The sequence below is a fragment of the Mastigoproctus giganteus genome, chromosome 13 (genome assembly GCF_048544385.1).
Source record: "Mastigoproctus giganteus isolate SK-2022 chromosome 13, ASM4854438v1, whole genome shotgun sequence".
Classification (NCBI taxonomy): Eukaryota; Metazoa; Arthropoda; class Arachnida; order Uropygi; family Thelyphonidae; genus Mastigoproctus; species Mastigoproctus giganteus.
Window position 1 is genome coordinate 49,653,136 of NC_143587.1, and position 22,979 is coordinate 49,676,114.

General features: G+C 37.4%; 1 protein-coding gene across 2 annotated transcripts in view; it reads right to left on the reverse strand.

Moving 5' to 3' along the window:
• sog (chordin short gastrulation) overlaps positions 1-22,979 on the reverse strand; it is a 297,986-nt gene that overhangs the window by 64,746 nt on the left and 210,261 nt on the right. For both annotated transcript variants that reach the window (XM_090387991.1, XM_090387990.1), the window contains exons 6-7: positions 20,450-20,549; positions 20,205-20,346 (exon numbers count right to left, since the gene is read on the reverse strand). In XM_090387991.1, coding sequence (XP_090244117.1) covers positions 20,205-20,346; positions 20,450-20,549 — 242 coding nt within the window. The remainder of the gene's footprint in view (positions 1-20,204; positions 20,347-20,449; positions 20,550-22,979) is intronic.

The following is a 22,979-nucleotide window of genomic DNA, read 5'->3' on the forward strand; positions in this document are numbered from 1 at the left end:
AAATGGTATGCAAAATTCGAGAATACTTCTCGTCAGTTTAAGAAACTGATTACGAAAATGTTATCAAAATGTTCCATCATGGTAGCTTAATCAATGGCTGTTATGTGAAAACTTTGCTGATCCTTTTCCGCTAGTCATTTCAAATAGGTGTTTGAAGTGTCTAGAGAGGGAAAAGAATCAAGGAAATATCTAATGAATCTTCTTGAATTTTTCTAAATTTTCTGTTTGTCCAAATATAGTGAGTGATACAAGCCATGATATTCCTTGTAGATTTATATTGAAGAAATCCGTATTAACAATTGTTATTCAGCTGTATGGTTTCAAGATAATAAAAGAATTTCACAGTTTAGAAAGGGTCGAAGCAATAAAATGATTGGATGGTACAAATACCTTCAAGATACATATACATCCAACCAATCCCTTCTTACTGATTGATTTAATGTAGATAAATTTCGTTTCAGAAGGAAAAAAATAGTTAAAATGATATTGAAAAGTAGCGACACGGGAGGGGAATTACTTCTGGACTACACATTGGTAGAGCAATAGAGACGGAAAATGAATATTAAAGAATGGACTAAAGATGTTGCTATTTAGGAGTTCAAAAGGGCAAGAGTAACTGAGGCTATATTGCCTATCGAGTGAAGATGTTTTGAGATCAAAAAGAGGGATGCAGATTAGGAAGACTTTGACAAGGAATATCAGCTCGGACATGCACAAATATCACATTTAAAACTGAAGGAACGGGAATTACAGAGTTATTGTTGTAGGGTTTTAGGCACATCAGCGACTTAGGCTATATTTTGCAGAATATATTTATATTCGGCACAAGTATATTTATATACTTGTGTTTAAGTATATTTATATACTTTGACATGGAATATCAGCTCGGACATGCACAAATATACCACATTTAAAACTGAAGGAACAGGAATCCCAGAGCTGTTGTTGTGCGATTTTAGGCGCAACAGCGACTTAGACTATATTGTGCCGAATATATTTATGTCTGTAAATTCTTTGGCTGATTGCTGCTCAAAAAACACCGAGTTTCCAGGAGAAAAATTCTGCTCTTTCCTGAGATAGACTAACTCAGCCACGTTGTGAAAAAGGCTCGTAAAAATTCCTCGCGTCATTGTCGGGATTCGAACTCGGGTCTTTTTAACCCGCTGTGGGAGAACTGGGTCCGGACAAAGCCCCCACCTTCGCCATGGAAGATCTTTGGAATGGAATGGAAGGTCTTTGGCTGATGTCGTCATCTGTACGTTTTGCCGCGCACTATTGCGTTTTTCTAATTTTTTTTTCTTTACGTCAACACAATCTCTGCGATCCTCTTTTAAAAAATGTTTTCTGGGCAAGGCTTGTACACTTCCATTTTGCATAATTTAAAATTTTCATAAATCACTAAGTAATTTCTTGTAATATTCATTGGAAACAACAAGATTAATAAAGAAAAGTTAGATTAACTAAGGGGTAGTTATTTATTAGATTTTATGTGGAATGTTTCAAAATCATTAGTAAGTGCCTAGGATAGTTAATTCATGTGAGATTAGTTGGAAAAAAGAAACTGAGGTCGCCAGGTGGAACTGTTGGGTTCACCTCAGGGGGTTTCTTCCAGTAATAGCCGAGAGCACATGATAGGATGGATTACTTTTTTTTTTTTTTTTTTGTCAGACGGGGAATTAAAATTTTAATCCGAATGCAAATGGTAGGTTCCCGAGAAACCAGTGCAGTAGCCGAGAGTCTATAGAAAATGTGTGGTTTAGAGTAGCGCTTTTCAAAGTTATTTTGGCCGCTAAACCCTTTTGAATATCTAAATTTTCTGCAGGATCCTAGTATCTTTAAAAACAATAATAATTAACAAACAATCAAAAAAGAAAAATGCACGTTAAAAATTTAAATAAAAAATCAATGAAACAATTTAACAGAAGATTTACAGAACGTCTGGGATCCCTTTGCAGACTCCCAGGGCTTCACAGGACACACTTTAAAAAAACCACTGCTTTAGACAGGTCTGAACCTTGGATATTCTTAATCCATATTGAAATATTGCTCATATTAGTATAGTATTAGCCATATAGTGCAAAGAAGCCACAGGCTTTTACTACATCGCCCCCCCCCCCCAAAAAAAGAGAAGAAAAAGTAGCCAAGAAGATACAAAACAAATTTTGTGCTTCCTTCCTCACGTAGGTAACTATCTAGTTGACCTTTGAATTTCTTCAAACTGACAGTCTCAACTACTTGAGGAAGTAACTTGTTCCAGTAATCAAAGACTCGCTGGCTAAAAAGAAACTTCCTACAATTCGGTCTAAATTTGACCTAACTAGAACTAATTGGAATTAGTTGTAGAATTTTTTATAACGATGAAAATTCCGTCTTCATTCATTTTACTAACTCTTTTCGGAGCCTTATAAACCTAATCAGATCCCCTCTAAGAGGCTTCATTACCGAGCTCTCTAGCCCACATAATCGAAGTCTATCCTCGTACGACCGTCCTTTTTCCGATATCACCATGCCAGTTTGCCCGTATTTGGACCTTTTCAAGAACCTCAACCATATTTCAGATGAGATCTCCATACTTGGACACAATTCCAAATGTGGTCTTACAATTGCCTTATTTGTTCGATAGATCATCGAACTTGTTGAAATTGTTCCTTACATCCAGCTCACGAGTAACTGTGTCAAAATTACTTACCAGGTTAGTTAACATGATTTTTCTTTAACAAAACCATGTTACGTATCCTTCAGAATTGTATTTCACGCTTAATCATTGTCTTGATTTTCTCTACCACTGTAGTCAGACCACACACACACACACACACACACACACACACACACACACACACACACACACACACACACACACACACACACACACAGTGTAGTGACATACGACACTCGTAACAATGAACCCCCTAATGGCAAATATTTAAGTATTCAATTCATTTGGGTTGGGTTGTTTAGCATGAGCGTCGAGACAACTGAAGCCATAAGGCAACCGTGTATTGCTTATGTAAATTCTGTGTATTGTATGATCGGTTCACTGTTTGTAGGACAAAATTACGAATTTCATGGAGACAAATCACGCAACCTGTCCTTTTCAAAAAAAAAAAAAAAAAAAAATCAAATTCTATAAAAGAAGAATATACTTTGTCTCGCCAGGCTTTTTCCACCTTGTGGGAGAATAGCCATCATAGCTATTGTGCTCCCCGCAGGGACTTAAGCCCATGAATAGCGAATGTTGCCTTGGCGAAAAATCTAAAACAACCCAATCCGACCAGGGCTGTGAGTCGTCAGTATATCTTCCCTGTAAACTGCGTATATCCTGTTGTCGGTTTGTATTATGGAATGGGAAAAAAAAGACGCGAGTTTCACGGAGAAGAACCGTGTAACTTATATCCAAAGACACACTGATTAATCTGTCTTTGGATATAAGCCGAAGCCGGATTCGGCTTCGGATTAGTTTGAAGATGAATATACAGTACGGGCAACCCCCGTATAACACGGGTACTTCTACAAAACGGTTTAGCTCTAACACGATTGATAAATTTCGGCAAAACTCGCATAACAGGGTATTTTTGAGCTTATGTTAGATGTAATTTCTATTATGTTAGATATCTTTTTCAACATTTCCACTCTTTTTTTGAATCCCCACCGTTGACCGGCTAGTCAAAAAAAAAATAAATAAATAAAATAAAATATTGAGAAATCCCTGTATTTTATTTTGTTGGGAAATCCCCGTGTTATGTTCTGTGCTATTGAACTTGTTCTTGTTGAACTTGTGGAAAAATCTCGATTTCAAAGTTTTATTACTGTTGGATAGCACGCCAGGCCATCCAAAAGATTTTAGTCATCCAAACGTTGAAGTTGTTTCTACTACCACAGTTGTACTAGGTTAATACAAATTCTTTCATTCAGCCATTAGATCAAGCCATTATATCCCCCTTTGAAACTCATTACATCACAAAATCGTTACGATGGATTTTGGAAAATATTGATTCCGAATCTATTGAAGTAATGGAGGCATGGAAACATTTCTTCAATTTTGGACTGTATCAGAATCATAGCTTTATCGCTCAAAGAAGTAAAACCGTCAACGTTAAATGCGTGTGAAAAAATGTATGGCCAGAGTCAGTTCATCCAGAAAATATTGTCGAACCCGCAGAAAACGGAATCAGTGCGATAGTAGAACTTCCTACGTCGGTAGGAGGGGAAGGTTTTGATGATGTGACTACTGAAGCCATCACGCGTAGCACAGTTGATAGAATCGCTCTCCTCCCCACACCGGGTGGAAAAGACCTGAGTTCGAATCCCGTCGATGACGGGGGGAATTTTTATGGGTCTTTTTCACAAAGTGGGTGAATTAGTTGGGCTCAGGCAGCATGTTTTTTTTCTCTCCCGGAAACTCGGGTTTTTTGTCCAGCAAAACAGAAAATCGACCCCAGGACACACGCAATTTATAGACAATATACACGGAGTAACATGGCCTTAGTCGACTATGCTCCTAAAAAAAATTAAAAAAAAGATATGATTACTGAAGACGTTCAAGAATTATTGGTAGAAAAAGAGGCTGGCGAAGTGCATTTGGTGGAAATGGCATCTGGGGTAAAACCAAATCAATTCAGAGGATGATAGCGCAGATAAAAATTCTAAACTTCCAAATTTTGCACTAAAAAGCATACGGGAAGACATAAAGTTAGCCGAGCAATTAGAATCTTATTTTTTGAATGCAGATTCTTGAATGAAAGGAGCCCAAAGTTCAAAAGGGAGCTTCAAAAATTGCTTAGTTCCATTCGATGAAATTCACAAAGATTTATAAAGCAAAAGCAAAAGCAAACAAACCCAGATTGCTGATTTTTTAGAGTAGAAGATACACGAAATCTAGACTGGTGTATTCTTGTTAGTTTTGTTAACATTTTGTTAACGAAATAATGTATTTTTGTTAGCTTTTGGAACATAATCCCCTTCCCCTCTTTTGTACTTTTTCTTAGTCCCGTATAACAGGGTTTCGCACAACACGGCATTTTAGAGGAACCTAACTACCGTGTTATACGAGGGTTACCTGTACTCAGTTTCTACTTTTACTATAGGTCCTAACAAACATTAATTCGTTGTTAGCTATAAAAAAAAATATGAGGATATGATTGAACAGTTCTGTACTTTTTAATATTCAAAAGAAGTCCTGAAATTCTGAAAACGGATCGGAGTTGCTTTTCCAAATTTATAGCAGTGTTTGCATGGAAAAATTAGAGGAGCTCTGCAATGGGAATTTTATACAAAACCTGTTGTTGTTTGGTTTTTAGGAGCATTAGCAACTAAGGCCATATTGCTCCAGGATATGCGGTGGTCATACCCTGACCTTTCCGCATCCTCCGTATTTGGTGGTGACGGGCTCGAACCCCGGTCTAATCAAGAAGCGTGTGCTACGCACTGCTGCTCCTTCCCACCTGGCTACGGAGGCGCCAATATACAAAACCTTCCCAGGGACTAATGAAGTGTTAATTTGGTGTCTATCCAACTTTTCGTTATCAGGTAATGCTCAAAGCATACTTTATGTGTATAGATTTATGTGCATGGGGGTCATTGAAACCAGAAATGGGCTCTAAATAATACTCAGGAGCAAACGAAACATACGCTCGAAATTTTGTGTGGATCTAACTTTTCCTTCTGGAGAAATGCCCGAATATCCAAAACTGTACAGCATATAGATTTTTATACGAATCGGAATTGCTTCTACAACCTTCCCCTGGGACTGAAAGAACATGCACTGAAAATTTGGTGTCGATAGGTCTTGTCCCTTATCAAGGAATACCCAAAGATCCGAACATACTTTGATTTATATAAATAAATTTTTATTTAGTTGGCGTCTTTTTAAATAAAATACGCCAAATTTATTTTGGCCCGATTTTAATTAAATTTGGGATGTCTTGGTAAATCTTTTCTAAACCACCCAGATGTAGCAGTTCATGAAAATATGTCTGCCGCAATCGGGATGTTACATGTGGACGGACACAGCGAAGATAAAAAAGAGCTTTACGTATTTGCGAATGCGACTGAAAACGAGTCCTAAACTTTGTCAAAGAGGTTGAAGGCAACAGAAAACTTCCCAGTGCAATATTATTCCCCTCTGCCTCCCTCCCCACTACAACGGTTACTGATCCAGCTAATAATAAAGCAGTGTCATATCACAGGGCCACTGTTCGTTCATTGAGCGGGGAGAAGAAAGGAACAAGAAAAATGCCATTAACCGTGACACACCATACGGGCCGTGTTCATTCAATTCTGTAAGGAACAACGTCAACGTCCCACAGGGGTAAACAACACGACACATACCACCAATGGCAGTTGCGGAACTATACATTCATTTTAGCCACTTGTCACGGAGAGACATATGAGCGCACGCATGCACACATAGATACATGCACAGAGAAAGAGAGAGACATATTGACTTTGTCCACATTAAGCTATCGTTGCACTATCCAAATAACAGTGTTTCTGTTTTAATACGATTGCACGCAGCACCTTTTTCTGAAACGCTACGCTATTAGGTGATTCTAATATGTCACGTAGTATATTATAATTGCTTTGTTTTTCACATTCTTCCCAATCCTCCTTTGCGTGCTGGCAGTATATAATATACATAGTTATACACTCTTCACAAATATTGTAGCTATAGTTGTTTTGTAATTGATTTGTTTAAATTCCTCCTTACAGTAATGAAATTGAAATAAGAGATTGCATTGAAAGTTAATTTCAAAAAGTGGAAACAGTACGTAAGTGTTTGAAATAAGCAACTAAAATTTAAATTGCAAAAATTATCTTAATTTTTAAAGACAAAATGTTGCGCCCTTAATTAAGAATTGCGCATTGCACATGATTTACTCCTTGATTATCAGATGTGTTAATTTAATACTCAGTAATCAATAAAGTAATCCATGAATTGGATTTAATTAAAAGTTACTTTCAAACTATATATTAATCTCTTTCACCCGTCAAAGGTCGATCTTCATATTATTTACATAAAGCTCCAAAGTATATTTTGGAAATGTATGCAATTTACATATTATGAATTTCTATTGAATAGTCACTGCTTTTACATCATGTTTTGTTCTTAGTGAAGTTGAGAATTGGCATAGTTTTAATTGTATCTCATATTGTGAATCAACCTTCGCAACGAGTTGCCGATCTATTGCACTACTTTGAATATAAGTAACGCTTCACAAGTGGAGAAGACTAATGTTATTTATTTTCCGCGGATACCACCACCCAGACGGTACCGTTTTGAAATATGGTATGGGATAAAGTTCTCGGTTATCCTCATACTATCCCTATTAGACTTAGAAAAGAGATAAAGATGTAGGAAGGTGATAGTAGGAGAGGTAGAGGAAGGAAATGCCGTAGAAGAAAAGGGACAGTTGCTCCTTCAACTCACACTCAAAGCTCATATATTCCTCGAATAGGCAACGCTTCCCCAGTAGAGAAGATTGTTGTTACTTATTCGAGGAAACTCAGTGGCCATCAGGCTGCCCCAGACGGCACCGTTTCCAAGCTTGTTGGCTTCTCTTCGGTGGGTGGGAAGGTATCCTGTTGCAGTAGTGGAAACCCAGTTATGAAGTATAAGTCCACAATATGAGAGTGGTCTGATGGTGTGTAGTAGTATAAACTAAGGCAATTATTTTGCATGAAGCAATAGGACTACGCTTAAGATTCACTATTGAACGGCCAGTGCTTTGCACTATGTTTCAAATAAGTAACAATAAGTAACATTAGTCTTCTTCACTGGTGAAACGTTACTTATTCAAAGAAGTGCAATACCTCGGCAACACGTTGTGAAAATTGATTCACAATATGAGATACAATTAAAACGATGCCAATTATCGACTTGAACAGTTCACGACGAACAAAATATGGTGCAAAATCACTGACCGTTCAATAGTGAATCTTAAGCGTAGTCCCATTGCTTCATGCAAAATAATTACCTTAGTTTATATTATGAATTACGTAGAACAAAAAGACTATTTTAACTCAATCACCAAAAAAAAAAAAAAAATGGTCTGTCCAAAAGCACTCAAATCTGGCGTGATATTAAGGATTATCTGATAAATTAAACATATCCTTTTATTAAAAGAGTTGTCTGATAAATCGCTTACCAAAAGCGAAAGTGCTTGTTGTGATATCCATTTCATCTGGAAGCTGTGAGGACTACCCCCGTTTCCCTTACTGAAATTTTGTAGTGTGCTTCCAGACAACGTTTGTTGATGATAATGTTAGCCAACACGATTTTTACCTCCAAGAACTTAAATGCTGTTTTTAACCAATTTTTATGCGTATATTCATCCCCTTCTAAAAGGAAGGGGCTGAATCTGATTGGTCCACTTGACATCGATGGTTCGACTGTTGATGATCCTGCTCAGATAGCAAACAAACTGAATGAGTATTTTGCATCTACATTCACACATGAGGAATTATTAAGGTTTGAAAATGGCAGAAGGTTATCAAATTGCAGCAGGATACTTAATGATTTTGGAATAACTGAAAGCAAAGTGGAGGAGAAATTGTTGAAGTTAAACATAAGAAAAGCATCTGGGGTGGATGGGATCTATCCAGTTATATTAAAGGAGGCGGCAAAGCAACTAAGCAAACCCTTAGCCATAATTATGAGAGCATCCTTGGACTCAGGAGAGGTTCCCACGGATTGGAGATGTGCAAATGTATCCCCAATTCATAAAGGGGGATCGAAGGGTGACACGAGTAATTACAGACCAGTTAGTTTAACTTCTGTTCCGGGTAAAATAATGGAGTCACTGGTTAAAGATGCATTGCAGGATCATCTAGACAAGACTGCAGCAATAATTCAGACACAGCATAGGTTTGTTAAGGGAAAGTCTTGTCTGACAAATTTGATAGGATATTATGATGTGGTTACAAAGGAACTGGATGCAAAAAATAATTTTGATATCATATATTTGGATTTCAGAAAAGCTTTTGACACTGTTGCGCATGGTAGACTATTGTACAAATTGGAGCAGAATGGTATTAAGGGTAAGTTGCAACAATGGATAAAAGGATGGTTAAGTGGGAGAAGACAGAGGGTGGTAATCAATGGGTGCTGCTCTTCTTGGACTAATGTTATTAGTGGAGTCCCACAGGGTTCGGTGTTAGATCCACTGTTGTTTTGTATATTTATCAATGATATGGATGAAGGTATATCGAGCTTAATGTCGAAGTTTGCAGATGATACAAAGGTTGGCAGGGTTGTTAATGATAGTAATGGCAGTGTGCTACTGCAACAGGATCTAGATAATTTGGGAAGATGGGCTAAGAAGTGGCAACTGAAGTTTAACCTTGATAAATGCAAAGTACTGCATATGGGTAGAAGTAACCCCAGAGAAATGTACCAACTGTGTGGTACTACACTTAAGGTGGTAGAAAATGAAAAAGACCTGGGAGTAATTGTGCAGGCAGATATGAAGTTCTCTGAGCAATGCAGACAGGCCGCCAGGGCAGGTCATGGGATTTTGTCAATGATATATAGGAATTTTGCTAGCAGGGAAAAGGAGGTGATTATCCCTCTGTATAAGGCAATGGTCAGGCCACGCCTTGAGTACTGCGTACAGGTCTGGAGGTCTCATTTTAGGAAAGATGTAGATTTACTTGAGCGTGTACAGAGAAGGGCAACAAGATTGGTGAGGGGAATGAAGGGATCCTCTTACCAAAAGAGGCTTACGTTCTGCAAATTGCAGTGGCTGGAGACTAGACACCTGCGCGGTGATCTGATTGAGGTGTATAAGGCCTTGAATGGGTTGAGCACGCTGAATTCTGATGGGATCCTTCCATTTGTTCAGATTACGAACCTAAGGGGGCATAAATTCAAATTAAGAAAAGACAGATGTAGAATAGATGTGCGGAAATTTGCCTTTAGCCAGCAGGTGGTTAATTGCTGGAACAAACTTCCATCTGTCGTTGTGGAAGTTGATAGGTTGAATAAATTTAAGGAGGAACTGGACAGGCATTTGGAGGGAACGGTGTGATTTTTTTTTTTTTTTTTTTTTGGCTGATGCTGCATAAGCTCATACACTTGCTTTCTTGCATCACATACCACTACTACTATTTCGAAAATCAAGATGATAGTTTCACATCACGTCACAGTTATTAAATATGGAGGGAGTTACGTTTTACCAAAATATGCCAATTTTGCATAATCTAGCCATTAATGTAGGACATACTGATTTATTTTAAGAGATATAAGCTAATTCTCTTAATTTTAGCAATCGATTCTGGTCTCGGTTTTCATGTGATAAACATAAACAGACTTCTACCTATGGTTCTTAGGTTCAAATTCCGATGCAACAATTTACAATTTGAAGAGAGCACACTTAGTGCTTTTGGTGAGGTTTTTGTAGGCTGTGTCAAGGTTTTTCAAGTATTAACTGATCGTGACATGTTCTCAGGGTTTTAAATCTATCTTCCAAACATATAATAGAACGTATAATTTTTTTTACACTTGTACTACTAACTTGAATTATACGTATGTACATCTTTTAATGTAAACGTGATAGACTTTTTATGGTGATTTTCGGAATCAGCGCGTTTATTTCCTCCAGAATCACATATTTTCATTGCGGAAAAAAATATTTTTATGACAAAATGTATGACAAAAATATTTTTTATTGGCTAGTGTAATCGTTGTTGCTTTTATTTAGCACTAGTGAGTGCTGAAACATATCGAAGCGGTAAGGGAGGGGTTGAAAGTTTCCTTTTTTTTTTGAGAAGGTGAAGTGAGTAACGTGTTACTAGTTTTCTAAACAATAGTAATTACCTTAATCAGGTATTCCTATGATCTGATTTTGCTGTTTTTTTAAGCATCATATCTATTATTGTTACTAGGATTAAAAATTCAGCCTTAGCAATATTCATTCCTTTTTATTAGGAGATTCATATTATTGCAAATAAAAATTAATAATTTATTCCTTCTAATACGAAATTCAGCAAAATGATTATCGAACAAAAAAAAAAAAATGATAACGCTGGCGTGCATAGATTTTGATGTTTCCAAAATTTATGATGTTTCTGAAAGTACTTATAGAGCTAATTCTAAAATCCAAGCTATTTTACCTATCCTATAAAGCGTGATAGGTTTTAGCGCTCTCAGAGTCAAGACCAAATCAAATTCAAGGATCTGCTGGCTCCAGGAACAGTAAATTCATGGTATAGACATCGTGAAAAAGAACTGAGTTCCCGTTTTTTTAAAGAAGGTATATTGTAACAACATTCCTGCACTTATGGACTTTTTTTTTTTTTTTTTTTAATTTTCTACCAGCCAACAGAGTGAAGGCTATTTATTGGCTCATCGAAGTAAAGCCCCAAAGGAGTTCTTCCTAATGGAAACAAGCATGCGTCTATTTCTGAATCTCAATCAGCACCCACTTAAAAGAAAACTAAGAAAATGTTAAACTTCTTTTGGAAAATTCTGTACACGGATCATGGTCGGAAGGTATGTGGAGATTTTAAGTTATTGATCTGTTAGTCGGCCATTAACTTGGTTACGCAAAAATGCCTTGTTTTCCGTGCGAATGAGATCATTGGGAAAGAAGTGTGGCCGTCAAGTCAGTCTCTGAATACCCGGTCCAAAGAACATTAAAGATGAGCCACTACTAGATCAAAACAAAGTACTGTTGCCTCCTCTACATATAAAGTTATGTTTAATGAAGCAGTTCGTCCAAGTCCCAAATAAAGAACGAAAATTGTTTCAACTGTGTTTGCAATAAATTCCCATCACTTACACGAGGAAAAATAGAAGCAGAAATTTTTGTTGGATCTCAAATCCGCAAGCTACTGCTAGACTCTGTTTTAAGAATCCATGAACCAAACTGAAAGAGATGCTTGGACTGGCTTTAGAAACGTAGTATGCAATTTTTCTGAGAAACGATAAACTCCCAGATTATGAGATGATCTTGAGTTACATGCTGAAGAAGTTCAGAAAAGTAGGCTACAATATGAATGTAAAGATACACTTCTTGAACTTTCATCTCAACTATTTTCCAGAAAATTTAGGTAGTTTAAGTGAAGAGCAGACTGAAAGATTCCATCAGGATATAAAAGAAATGGAAAAAAAGGTACCAAGAGAGATGGAATGTCACTATGATGATTGACTGCTGCTGGATGCTAAAAGGAGAAACAGCAATCGAAACTAGGGCTGTCTGAGGAAGTCAAAAAGGAACAAGTTTAATCCAGTGTCGTGTATAAGAAATCCATTTTGCGTCCATCTGTGCTTGACGGACGTAGTGTCTGATATTTCTGTTTTTACACAATTTTATGGTATTTTATATAAAAGTAACCTATTTGTAAATCTGTAAAAATGCAAAATAACCCAGAAAATATATTGGCTCCTCCGCCAATATATATATATATATATATATTTTTATTTGTGAAAAATTCTGATGTGATAAGCAAATTTCAAGTAACTTTGGAAATTGCCATTAAAAATATAGTGTTTGATTTCTTATTAGCAGTCAAACATCAGAAAACGTTTCTTAAAATGCAGAGCGGTGTAAAAAAACTAGGCGTTATTCGTAAAATTAAATCTTTCACTAATTTTTTTGCTTATTACAAGATTAAAAACAGCTTGATGTGGTACAGAAATAGTAATTTCCAACGCATATTTTTATAACAACAACAAAAATAAATGTGTATATGAATTAAGAGATGATATAGCTCGCCTTTACTAGCACACAGCGAACTTGTGTCGTACTGGATTATTATCTGCAATAACACACAGTACAGAATCGAAATGCTTGTTTGGTTTTCCACTTGATGGCGCTGTGTATGCCGTACGGGTAGTACTTCTTAGAAAGGATGATAAGAAATAAATTCGGAGCACGTCTCAAGGCCTTTCATTCCGGGATCTCACCATCTTACGGCAGTGTGAAGAAGACTTGCACGTGCTATTTCAAGTTCTCGTGAGTCAGCATCAAACAGAGATGTTCGTTACAATCAGCGTGTTTCGGAGGACACAACAGACGGCTTCGAGCTAAAATTATATTCCGGGCTCGACGGTAAGCGTGGAGTGATGTCAGGCTACACTATACCCTGTACACTGGTTGTGTCTTCTCATCTAGGGACACGCCAGTTATTGGCAGGTAGTGAGGAACCACTAAAGTATATTCGATTAAACAATATACATCTTTAAACTCTTCTCGATGAATAGCATAACTGCAATAATTCGATTTTTATTGTATTCAGCATTAATAATACACGCAAAAATAGCTCATGAAAATTTGAATAAATACAAGGGTGGGTCAGTGGTGAATTTTCATTTTTTACGGTCATAAAATATCCATTATATTAGTTAGTAATCTACACACCCTTATTATTGTATGTCTTAACACGAACTTATAGTTTACACTATATAAAGTTGAAATATTGGCTCTGACCGTCGGTTTTCAGAATGTCTGTCCTCTTTCGAATTGCATCGTTGTTAAATAGCAAAGTTCCATTCGATATTTGCTATATAACGAAGTGAAATTTACTGTAAATACTCAGCAGTTATTATAGTCAACAGCATGTACAACAACAACAATTAGCATAAACTGTTCAGAAATCTCTAAAATGTAGTGGATGAATACTGGCTTGGTAGAAGGGTTGAAGTCGCATGCTGATGAATTTGTTCTGAGGGACCCACACATTAGCTTGGATGCTATTTACATCGATCCTGTCCAGAGCTTTCAACTTCTTGGTCAGGGGATCGCAACAGATCGAATCCCTTCCCTTTCAGCTACGATACGAATGTCCTTTTTCCTTTTCTTTCATTTGTGACCTGGCAAAGGTTTTTCCGCAGTCACCTCGCCATTACGTGAAGGTATGCAAAACAGCTGTGCATATCTTCACCACATACTTGATCTCTTTGGTGTCTGGTCCAGCCAAATCAGATGACGCTCTCTACATTCAGAGTTTCTCCCGCTCCCCCCCACCCCCCAAAAAAGTCATTGATTTTGTTTTTATTGTATTCAGCATTAATAATACACGCAAAAATAGCTCATGAAAATTTGAATAAATACAAGGGTGGGTCAGTGGTGAATTTTCATTTTTTACGGTCATAAAATATCCATTATATTAGTTAGTAATCTACACACCCTTATTGTTGTATGTCTTAACACGAACTTATAGTTTACACTATATAAAGTTAAAATATTGGCTCTGACAGTCGGTCAGCGAGTCTCGATACTTACGGGTTAATTGCTTCTAGTGACCATTTCGGTTCACAAAAGCACCTTCTTAGTGTTTGACCAACAAAAACCAACTCCATCCTCCTTAAAGGGAATATTGAATATTGGCACACTGCCCCAGATCAAGATTGGGAACAAAACTGTCAAACTCTCTGAACAATTAAAGTATCTTGGCATGATGTTTGACAAGAATCTATCCTTCCAGCCACATTTAAAATATATTAGAACCAAGATTAGGAACTACACTGCTCTAGTTGCTAGGGTCTCCCGTCGGAACTGGGGCCTGAACAAGCGAACACCTTTCGCTTTACTACTTTACTATAAAGCAATCTTCATACCGGCCATCACATATTCGGTCGGTGTCTAGTATGCAAAGGCAACAACAGCTGCTAATAGACGACTTTTTGGACACCATCCAACGATCTGTATTACTCTCCATTTCTCGAGCATGTAGCACATTGAGCACTCATGCCCTTCAGGTCCTGGAGGTGGTGCGACGGGGGCTGCTGTATCACCTTTTTAAGGAATGTTTCGGCTTCACGCTAGATCCATCTGACAAGCTAAAAATATAGAACAAAAGACTTGATTCCCATCCGCTGCAGGTGTGGCAGAAGCGCTGGAACGATTCAACCAAAGGTGAAATCACAAGAAAATTCATCCCGAACATCTGTAAAGTTTACTCCATGATTTTTGCGTAGATTATATGCCTCTTACCTCTTAACAGGACATGGAGCAATCAAGGCCAAGCTGTGTGCTCTAGACATTGAAGAAGATCCTACGTGCTCCTGTGGCGGCCTAGAGAGCTGGCAGCACATTATGCATGATTTCCCACTCTATGATGACTTGAGTTCGCAACTCATTACGAAAACCAGGCCTTCTCTGACTTTGCGCCGAACTTCTTCACTAGGAGAAGATCCCTCATTGTTAGAGGGTAACAATACTTCGGGTGCTGATCACAGAAAAGCCCACACGCAAACCCAGTAAATCTGAGAAAGAAATGAAAATACTAGGATAACAACAAAACTAGCTGATATCTCATACTCCGTGGGATATCAACTCATACAGCCACCACTGTAATCTACAAACAGTTTGCGATGTCAATCCACCTAACAAATAAGAAGACAAATCCTGATGCATCTGTCAAGGACACAAAACAAGGCCATGACTTGCCCACCTGGACAGGATTCTGAAGACAAAATACATTTGATGCACTTGACATTACTGGATTGACTGCTGATTCTGAACTTGTATTCTGAGATCAGGAATATGAGAACGCCAACTGGCGACCTAGACTTTTTTTTTTTTTTTTTTTTTTTCAAGATTGACGTATGGTTTTAGAAAGAAGGGATAAAAAGGAGGAAGAGAGAGAGAGAGGGAAAAAAAATTCTTTGACCTGGTTTGTCGACTGTGCTCAGGGATGCGTACTCTATTATCCCTGTACTTCTATCTGTACCCCCAGCTTTCAGTCTCCCTCCCCCCACTCCAAGTAGACCGACAATGTACGCCCCTAACTTAACATAGGTAAATTATTAACTTGCGTCCAAATTTAACCTCACTCTCATCAAACCATTTCGGCCTAATCTAACCTCGAGCGTTTACCCCCAATTTTTTTTTAAGGTCCTAGCCACTGAAATCTCAGGAAATTAGGTGGCAGGACCAGCCAGAGTAAATATAACTATACTGGGTGTACCTTGTCACGGGGCAGAGTGTGGACAACGTTGCGTCCCATTAGGGGCCCAGCGGCTAAATGACCAGAGGAACAACGGTACACGACACTACACGTGTACAAAATCCACACACCTTTAAACCTCTGGCATTGACAGGGTTCTGTTTCACACCCACAATGTATACTACGGGGAGTTGGGGGAAACCCATGGTGCCATTTGACACTAAACACACTTTCACTCTTTCCAAGTAACTTTTTCAACCATTTTCTATAAACAGGATATTATATATTATCTTATTTCCTTACATATGCCCTTCTGGGGAGAAATATACTTCAAATTTATTTAAATAAAAAAGAAAACTTGGTTTCATTCCACGCATCCGTTAATCTTAACGCAATCACCACTTTCTGTTTAATAGTATTTAAGCTCTTCCTCTTCTTGATTTCAGCATATCTGTGTGGCGTCTCAGAACTCGCAATAGGTTTCCAGTTCTTTTGATACTCTTACTAGAGGTCGACAACAACAATGATCAAATGCAATCAGTATGCCGACCTTTTTCATATACTGCTCTTGCTCATATTAATAGGCACATTATCTTAGCTTATCCATTTTACATAAAATTTCTAATGGTAAAATTATATTTAGCTTATATACTAAATTCGGTCTGCTTTCATATTTCTTTAAAAATGCCCGAAAAACTAATTTATTTTATTTAATTGATTGACTCTTTCTAATTAAAAATTAAAACCGTGTTTATTAGTATAACATTTTTAAAAGTATTCTTCGAGATAAGTTGGAGTCACCAACTAAGAAAGACATGAGGATTATATCATGCAGGAAAGTTCAAAATACATAATAGGAAAATGGTTGGAACAGGAAATCTGGAAAATATACAGAAAGCGTACTGTGAAAATCACGTCTTTTAACACCAAACCTTGAGACTGTAACTTAATCTGCAAGAGGTCCTACCCAAGTTGAGTTGATATAAACTGTGTGGATAACCTCGAAAGAACAAAATATGGATTGCATGCACTGGGTTAGTTAACATCTTAGAGATTCGAGGGTAAGTATTGTATCTCGTGAAACAGGAGGAGGAGGAGGAAGGCAAAAGAGTGTCAAGAAAACATGTTTAGTAGCACATTTGAACTGCATAAAGCGTTGCATAAAACTCTCTTTGGCCAGAGAATACGTTTTGAAATTTCAAACTTTCACAAGTGATGCATTTAAGTGAACAGTTCCGCCTCCTGTTGTGACACGATCCAACAAACACTAAACATTGGTAGAAGATAAGTGAAATTCGGTGTTAGCCATGTTATATAAAATAAAGGCGCACGTTTGATGCGGCAGAAAGAAACGAAAAAAAAAAATCATAAAATAATTTCTTTCGGTAATCTCATCGAAAATAATTTTTTTCTCTTAATTCTGTGAGACAAATGGATTTTATATATATAAAATGGATTTTATATATATAAAATCCATTTGTCTCCCAGATAATGGATTTTATCTGGGAGATAAAATCTCGTATAATGGATTTTATTTTATTCATTGCTTTTAAGGATATATGATTTTATTATTTCCTTAATTCAGTAAGATCTGATAAGATGTAGGCAATGTTTTTAAGTTAAAAAGTAACAGTTCTGTTTCCTTCACACAGCTACTTCAGTAAGAGTTACTGTATATTTGTTAATTTATTAGAATCCTATGTGCAAGCTGTCTAATTTAAAAAACTAAGTAAAATTAACTAAGTAAAAGAAAAGGAATTATTAAGATACTCATACAGTGATGCGGTTTGTTGCAGATGTGAAACACCTTTCAAAGTTGTCATCGTTTCTTTATAACTATATTTCAAGGGTGATGTTACCATATGGTGTCCTGACAAAGTTCATTTTTTTTTCATGGAGATACACAGATTGAACGAAAGTTCAAATTTATATTTATAGAAAGGAACCATCAGTGACATCTCAAATCTGTTATTGGCACAAAAATCTTATGAAAATCGGTGGGGTCTTGAAGAGGAAGGAGCCATGCCGAATAAACATCAACGTTGAGAATGTAGAAGTATTTGACGAGTCATACACAAATGATGAGGTTAGATGGATGTGACACATCTCTCCAAGTTGTATTAACAGTGTAATTTGTATGAGTCTAGTGTCATAAGCAACGTCTGACTGGCACCCGTATAGCATTCCTGCATTGACAATCCCATTGACAATCCCAAATGCGGCACTCTTTTTCGGCAGCACACGTTATATATATATATTTTCTCACACAAACTCCATAAAAAGAAATTTAATGGAATTTTGATGGTAAACGTGGTCTCACAAGTCATTTATCTATGCTATATAGAACATTTTCAGAATAGGCAGGCTACGAACAACTTTTCGTAACATAAACGAAGAAATTTAAAGAGCTGAGGGTCAGTGAATCTTCCCTCCATAGTTACACCGCTATGCATTAAGAGTCTAAAATGCAGATTTGATGTTTACTGATTGATAACTGAGAGAAAAGTAGGAAGAGTGGAATAGCTGACACGTAAGTAGTATACGGATTACGTTAATTTAAGTGGCGCATGGAAACTGATAGTAGTAGAAATTATGAATTACATTATTTTGATAGTCGCTGTTAAGGTGAAAGCTTTAGATATTTTATACAATAAAGGCGGCAAACAAGATATCATCATCATCAGCCATTTTCAATCCACTGCAGGATGAAGGCCTCTCCAGCAACTTTCCAGTTCCTTCTGTTTTGTGCAATGGCCATCCATTTGCTACCCACAAACTCACGAATTTCATCTGTCCATCTCCGTCGTTGTCTTCCAGGTTTTCTTCTAGCTCTTGGGTACCATTCTGTTATTTTCTTAGTCCATCTGTCATCTTGTCTTCGAGCTATGTGTCCTGCCCAAGACCATTTTATTTCTTTAGTTTTGATAAGAATGTCCTTTACTTGAGTTTGCTGCCTAATCCATGTGTTTCTCTTCTTATCTAACTCCCAATATAATTCGTTCCATTCTTCGCTGTGTAGTTCTCAGCTTCTCTTCCATTCTTTTGGTGAGTGCCCAAGTTTCACTTCCATAAGTCACGGTGGGGAGTATACATTGGTTCATTATTTTACATTTCAGAGAAATTGGGATATTGGGAAAGCTTTAGACATTTTATACAATAAAAGCGGCAAACAAGATATATTCACATTTAATTAGTACGAACTCTATTCCTGCGAGGTATGATTTCCTAAGGAATAAATAAAGTATAGTCTGTTTTGGAATTTTTGAAAAAAAATTTATTTGAAAAGAGCAATTGAGTGAAAAACCACAGAAAATATGAATCAATTCAAAGAGAAGAAAAGCAGAGTTAAAGCTGATCGCATTTAGAATTATGAAGAGAAACGTTCATCCCATAAGACAAATGTATTTTGAGATTAAAACGCAGATTAGGTTGTTTTAACCAAAAGATGCTGCCCAAGGGATAAGAGCTGAAAATCGTAGATATGTAAATTTAATTTTTCTGCCGTCCATAACTTAAAGTTTCTAACTGGCTATCTTTGCTAGTGGTGGCACTTGATAGTTATAAAACAGGTTAGTCGTTGTGTTCGGGATTGTAAGATTGATTCGTCACTTTTATAATACGCTTACACACTGGAAGTAGAAACTATGTTGTTCTAGAGTCCAGAGGTTGTCAAACTATGGTATGCAGACCACAGTTTGAGAAATTCTCGAATCTGAACTACTTTGAGAACTATGCGGAAAATAATGTACGATAAAAGTCAGAACAACTTTAAAAAAAGCCATTAAAACATTATTTACGTTAGTGTTTATGTGAATTTTTTATACGAATACATAGTTCATAGTTGATTCAGGACAAGTCAACCAATCACCTAAATTTTGGTTCATACTGTACAATAGTATTCCAAAAGAAATTACATGGTGTTTCATATTCTTCCATAAATAAATCCATAAACAAACTATTAGTAGTATTCATATTAGTATTAGTATTGGCCATATAGTGCAAAGAAGCCACAGGCTTTTGTTGCATCGGCCAAAAAAATATATATATTTAAAAACTAGATAAGAAAATACAAATTATGCTCTTCCCTCCTCACATAGGTAACTGTCCAGTTGACCTTTGAATTTTTTTAAACTAATCAGCCTCAACTACCAGCGGAGGCAACTTGTTCCAGTAATCAATAACACTCTGGCTAAAAGAAAAGCATGCATAATTATAAAGTATATATACAGTAATTGAGAAAGCCAATCGAATTCAATTCATAAGAATTGAAATTACATAGCCTACCGAAAATGTTTATACACTGCTTCATAACAAACCTATATTAATCCTTTCATTTTTCAACACGCGGCCTCCAGCATGACCTTCTGGTTGACTTTCTGTAGTTAACAGCATGTTTAAACGATCTTTCTGCAGCAGCCGCCTATAAACCTTTGGGACTCTTTTCCACACTCCGCAAACCTGTGAAATGCAGAGAAATATTCAATCAGTTGAGGATTATTTCTTGTATTGAAAACTTATTTGGGAATTTATCTGGAAGAAGGTTACTGACATAACTGCTTACTTTGGATCCATTGACGTGTTGAGCTGCGTTCTCTACGTGATGTTCCTCAATAATATTGCCTTCGTCGTCTGTGAAACGGATAGTATTAGGTCGCTCCATCCTAAATAACAAGAATAAAATTAGCTTGGACTTTGTACAGCAATTGAAAAGTGTAAAATCATTTACGCTATTAATTTTACATTGGACTAGGCTATGTCCAAGTACATAAAACAGGAATGCCAAATAATCTGGGCTATAAAAAGATGACTATTAGGAATCACATGCGGAATCAAAAACTCTCCTCCCTCCACCTTAGATTGGCTAACTACGGCCTCGACTGGAGAGAACTTCAGAAATCCCTGACGTCAGAGACGGGAATCAAACCCAGAGTTCCTTAAACAAGCGGCAGTGATGTTACCGCTGTCCATAGCAGCTTAGTTGACACGATGTGTCATATCAACTAAGCTGCAATGGAGGACAGTGGAAACATCAGTCATCACCTTGGCCGATGGAAAACTTAGTGTAAGATTTTTGAAAGCACAAGGAAGGTTATGCTTATGCTGTTCTTTGGCTCACAGGGTCAGCTGCTGTGCTGCCTCACCTGTAGAGGTGAATAAAGTCAACTAGAAAATTACGCGCGAATCCTGTCGGCAAAGTTGATCTTCGACGTGCCATCAAAAACGAGAGATAGTGTTATTCTGTCGTACTGAAGTATGCGGCCGCACACGGCTCAATACACTACGATAGCCACCGAGAAACTACACTGAAAGTGATTGAGCATTCGCCGTACAGATTGGACGTCGCCTTGAAATTTTTGTGTTTGTAAGACTGAAAAATGATCTGGAGAAACGTCGATTCTACACAGATGAAGTGAGGGAAGTCAACAAAATCAAATAAGAGATTTTTTATAAACATAATGTAAAAAAAATATCTGGTATACAGATGGAAAAGTGCCTTAATGCGGCGATTTTTTGAAAAATAAAGTACCACTTATTTTTTATAATTCTCCTTCTGAGGGCCTTTCTATATATTCATATCTTACTGTTATATTCACTTCAGAATATATTCATAATCTTTTTCAAGCTAACTCTTGATATGATTTTGTGAAAATGGAAACAATGTGCCCTTATTTCAGAATCATAATAAACAAATTCAAAGAAATTTGGTCGCCGCCACTGGCCACATCCGCCCTACAAGTGGAACCCATGTAAGGATATATATCTAACACAGAACAGGCAGTACTTAGAATTTTAGTATTTTAGAATAATTATAACTGAACAGATTTATAATGGAACTACAATCATAAATGAGTGCAACTTCGTTAGTATATATGCTTCGCTGCCAAAATTATTCAAACACCATTGCTTATAAATCACGATTTTAATTAGTATATTAATATGGTTGGCCTACCCTTCGCCTCAATGAGAGTATCGTTCTTTTGTGGAAAACTTTAACTAATTACCTCACAGCGGCACAAGTAATTTCATCTACTACTCCTTTATTGTCGTCACAAGTTCAGCTGTAGAAGAGGAGCATACTGGCCACGCCATGATACGAGCTCCAATTTCCACCCAAAAGGTGTTCGATCGGATTCTCTACACCCACACTCGACCGTCTGGTCCAAAGACTGTGAAACATGACTCGTTGCTCCATACCTGTTTCTGCTATTCATTGATCCGGAGAGGATAGGCTTATAAATACCATTGCAATAAGTCCCATTGCAAATGACGTTTGGCATTTAATTGGTGTGATGTGAGGCTTGTGAGCAGAAACAGCATCGCTGCCATGAAATCCATGTTACTTGGAGCTCCAAGATAACGTTTTCAAAGAAAATGTTCGGTTTCGAAACTTTCTTTGGGGATCGGTGATTCCTATCTGTAAGTTTTTTTTAGCCTACTTTTCTGTTTGCGCACACCCACGTCGCACTCGCTCTTTTAAATCTGTTTTTGCTTTGTGTCATCTTGTACGTACCATTCGCTGTATTGGGAGGGGTGTCCTTATACTTCTGTTACGGTAGTGTGTGTGTGTGTGTGTGTGTGTGTGTACAGAGTAGTCTAGTCACAATATATTATAACCACCTCCCATGCAGACATCACACACGCTTAGCGAATCATACAGCGCACGTGTCAAGTTCACACACCGCAAGCATATAAGGCTTGATGTTTGGCATCCGTGAACCCGGTAACAGCCTCTGTCATGGGCAAAACACGCGACTTATCAGACCTGGAAAAAGGGATGATCATCTGATCGGCTATTGGGCCAAGGGTGCTAGCATTTCCGAAACAGCGGACTTTGTGCAATGCTCACATGCTGCAGTGGTGAAAGTGTATCAAGACTGGACGAATGGGACAGTTTTGACGACCCGACGTGCCAATTGTCAAGCTCCATGCGCCATTGATCCCAGAGGTGAACGTTGGCTGAAACGGTTGGTCAGGACCGATGGTCCTGAGCAGTCTGCAGAAGCTCAAACTTGTTCTTAAGTTCCAATACATATTGCTTTTTCTCCTCTTCTGTTATCTTGAAGACCTTTGTATTATTTACTCGAGTCAGT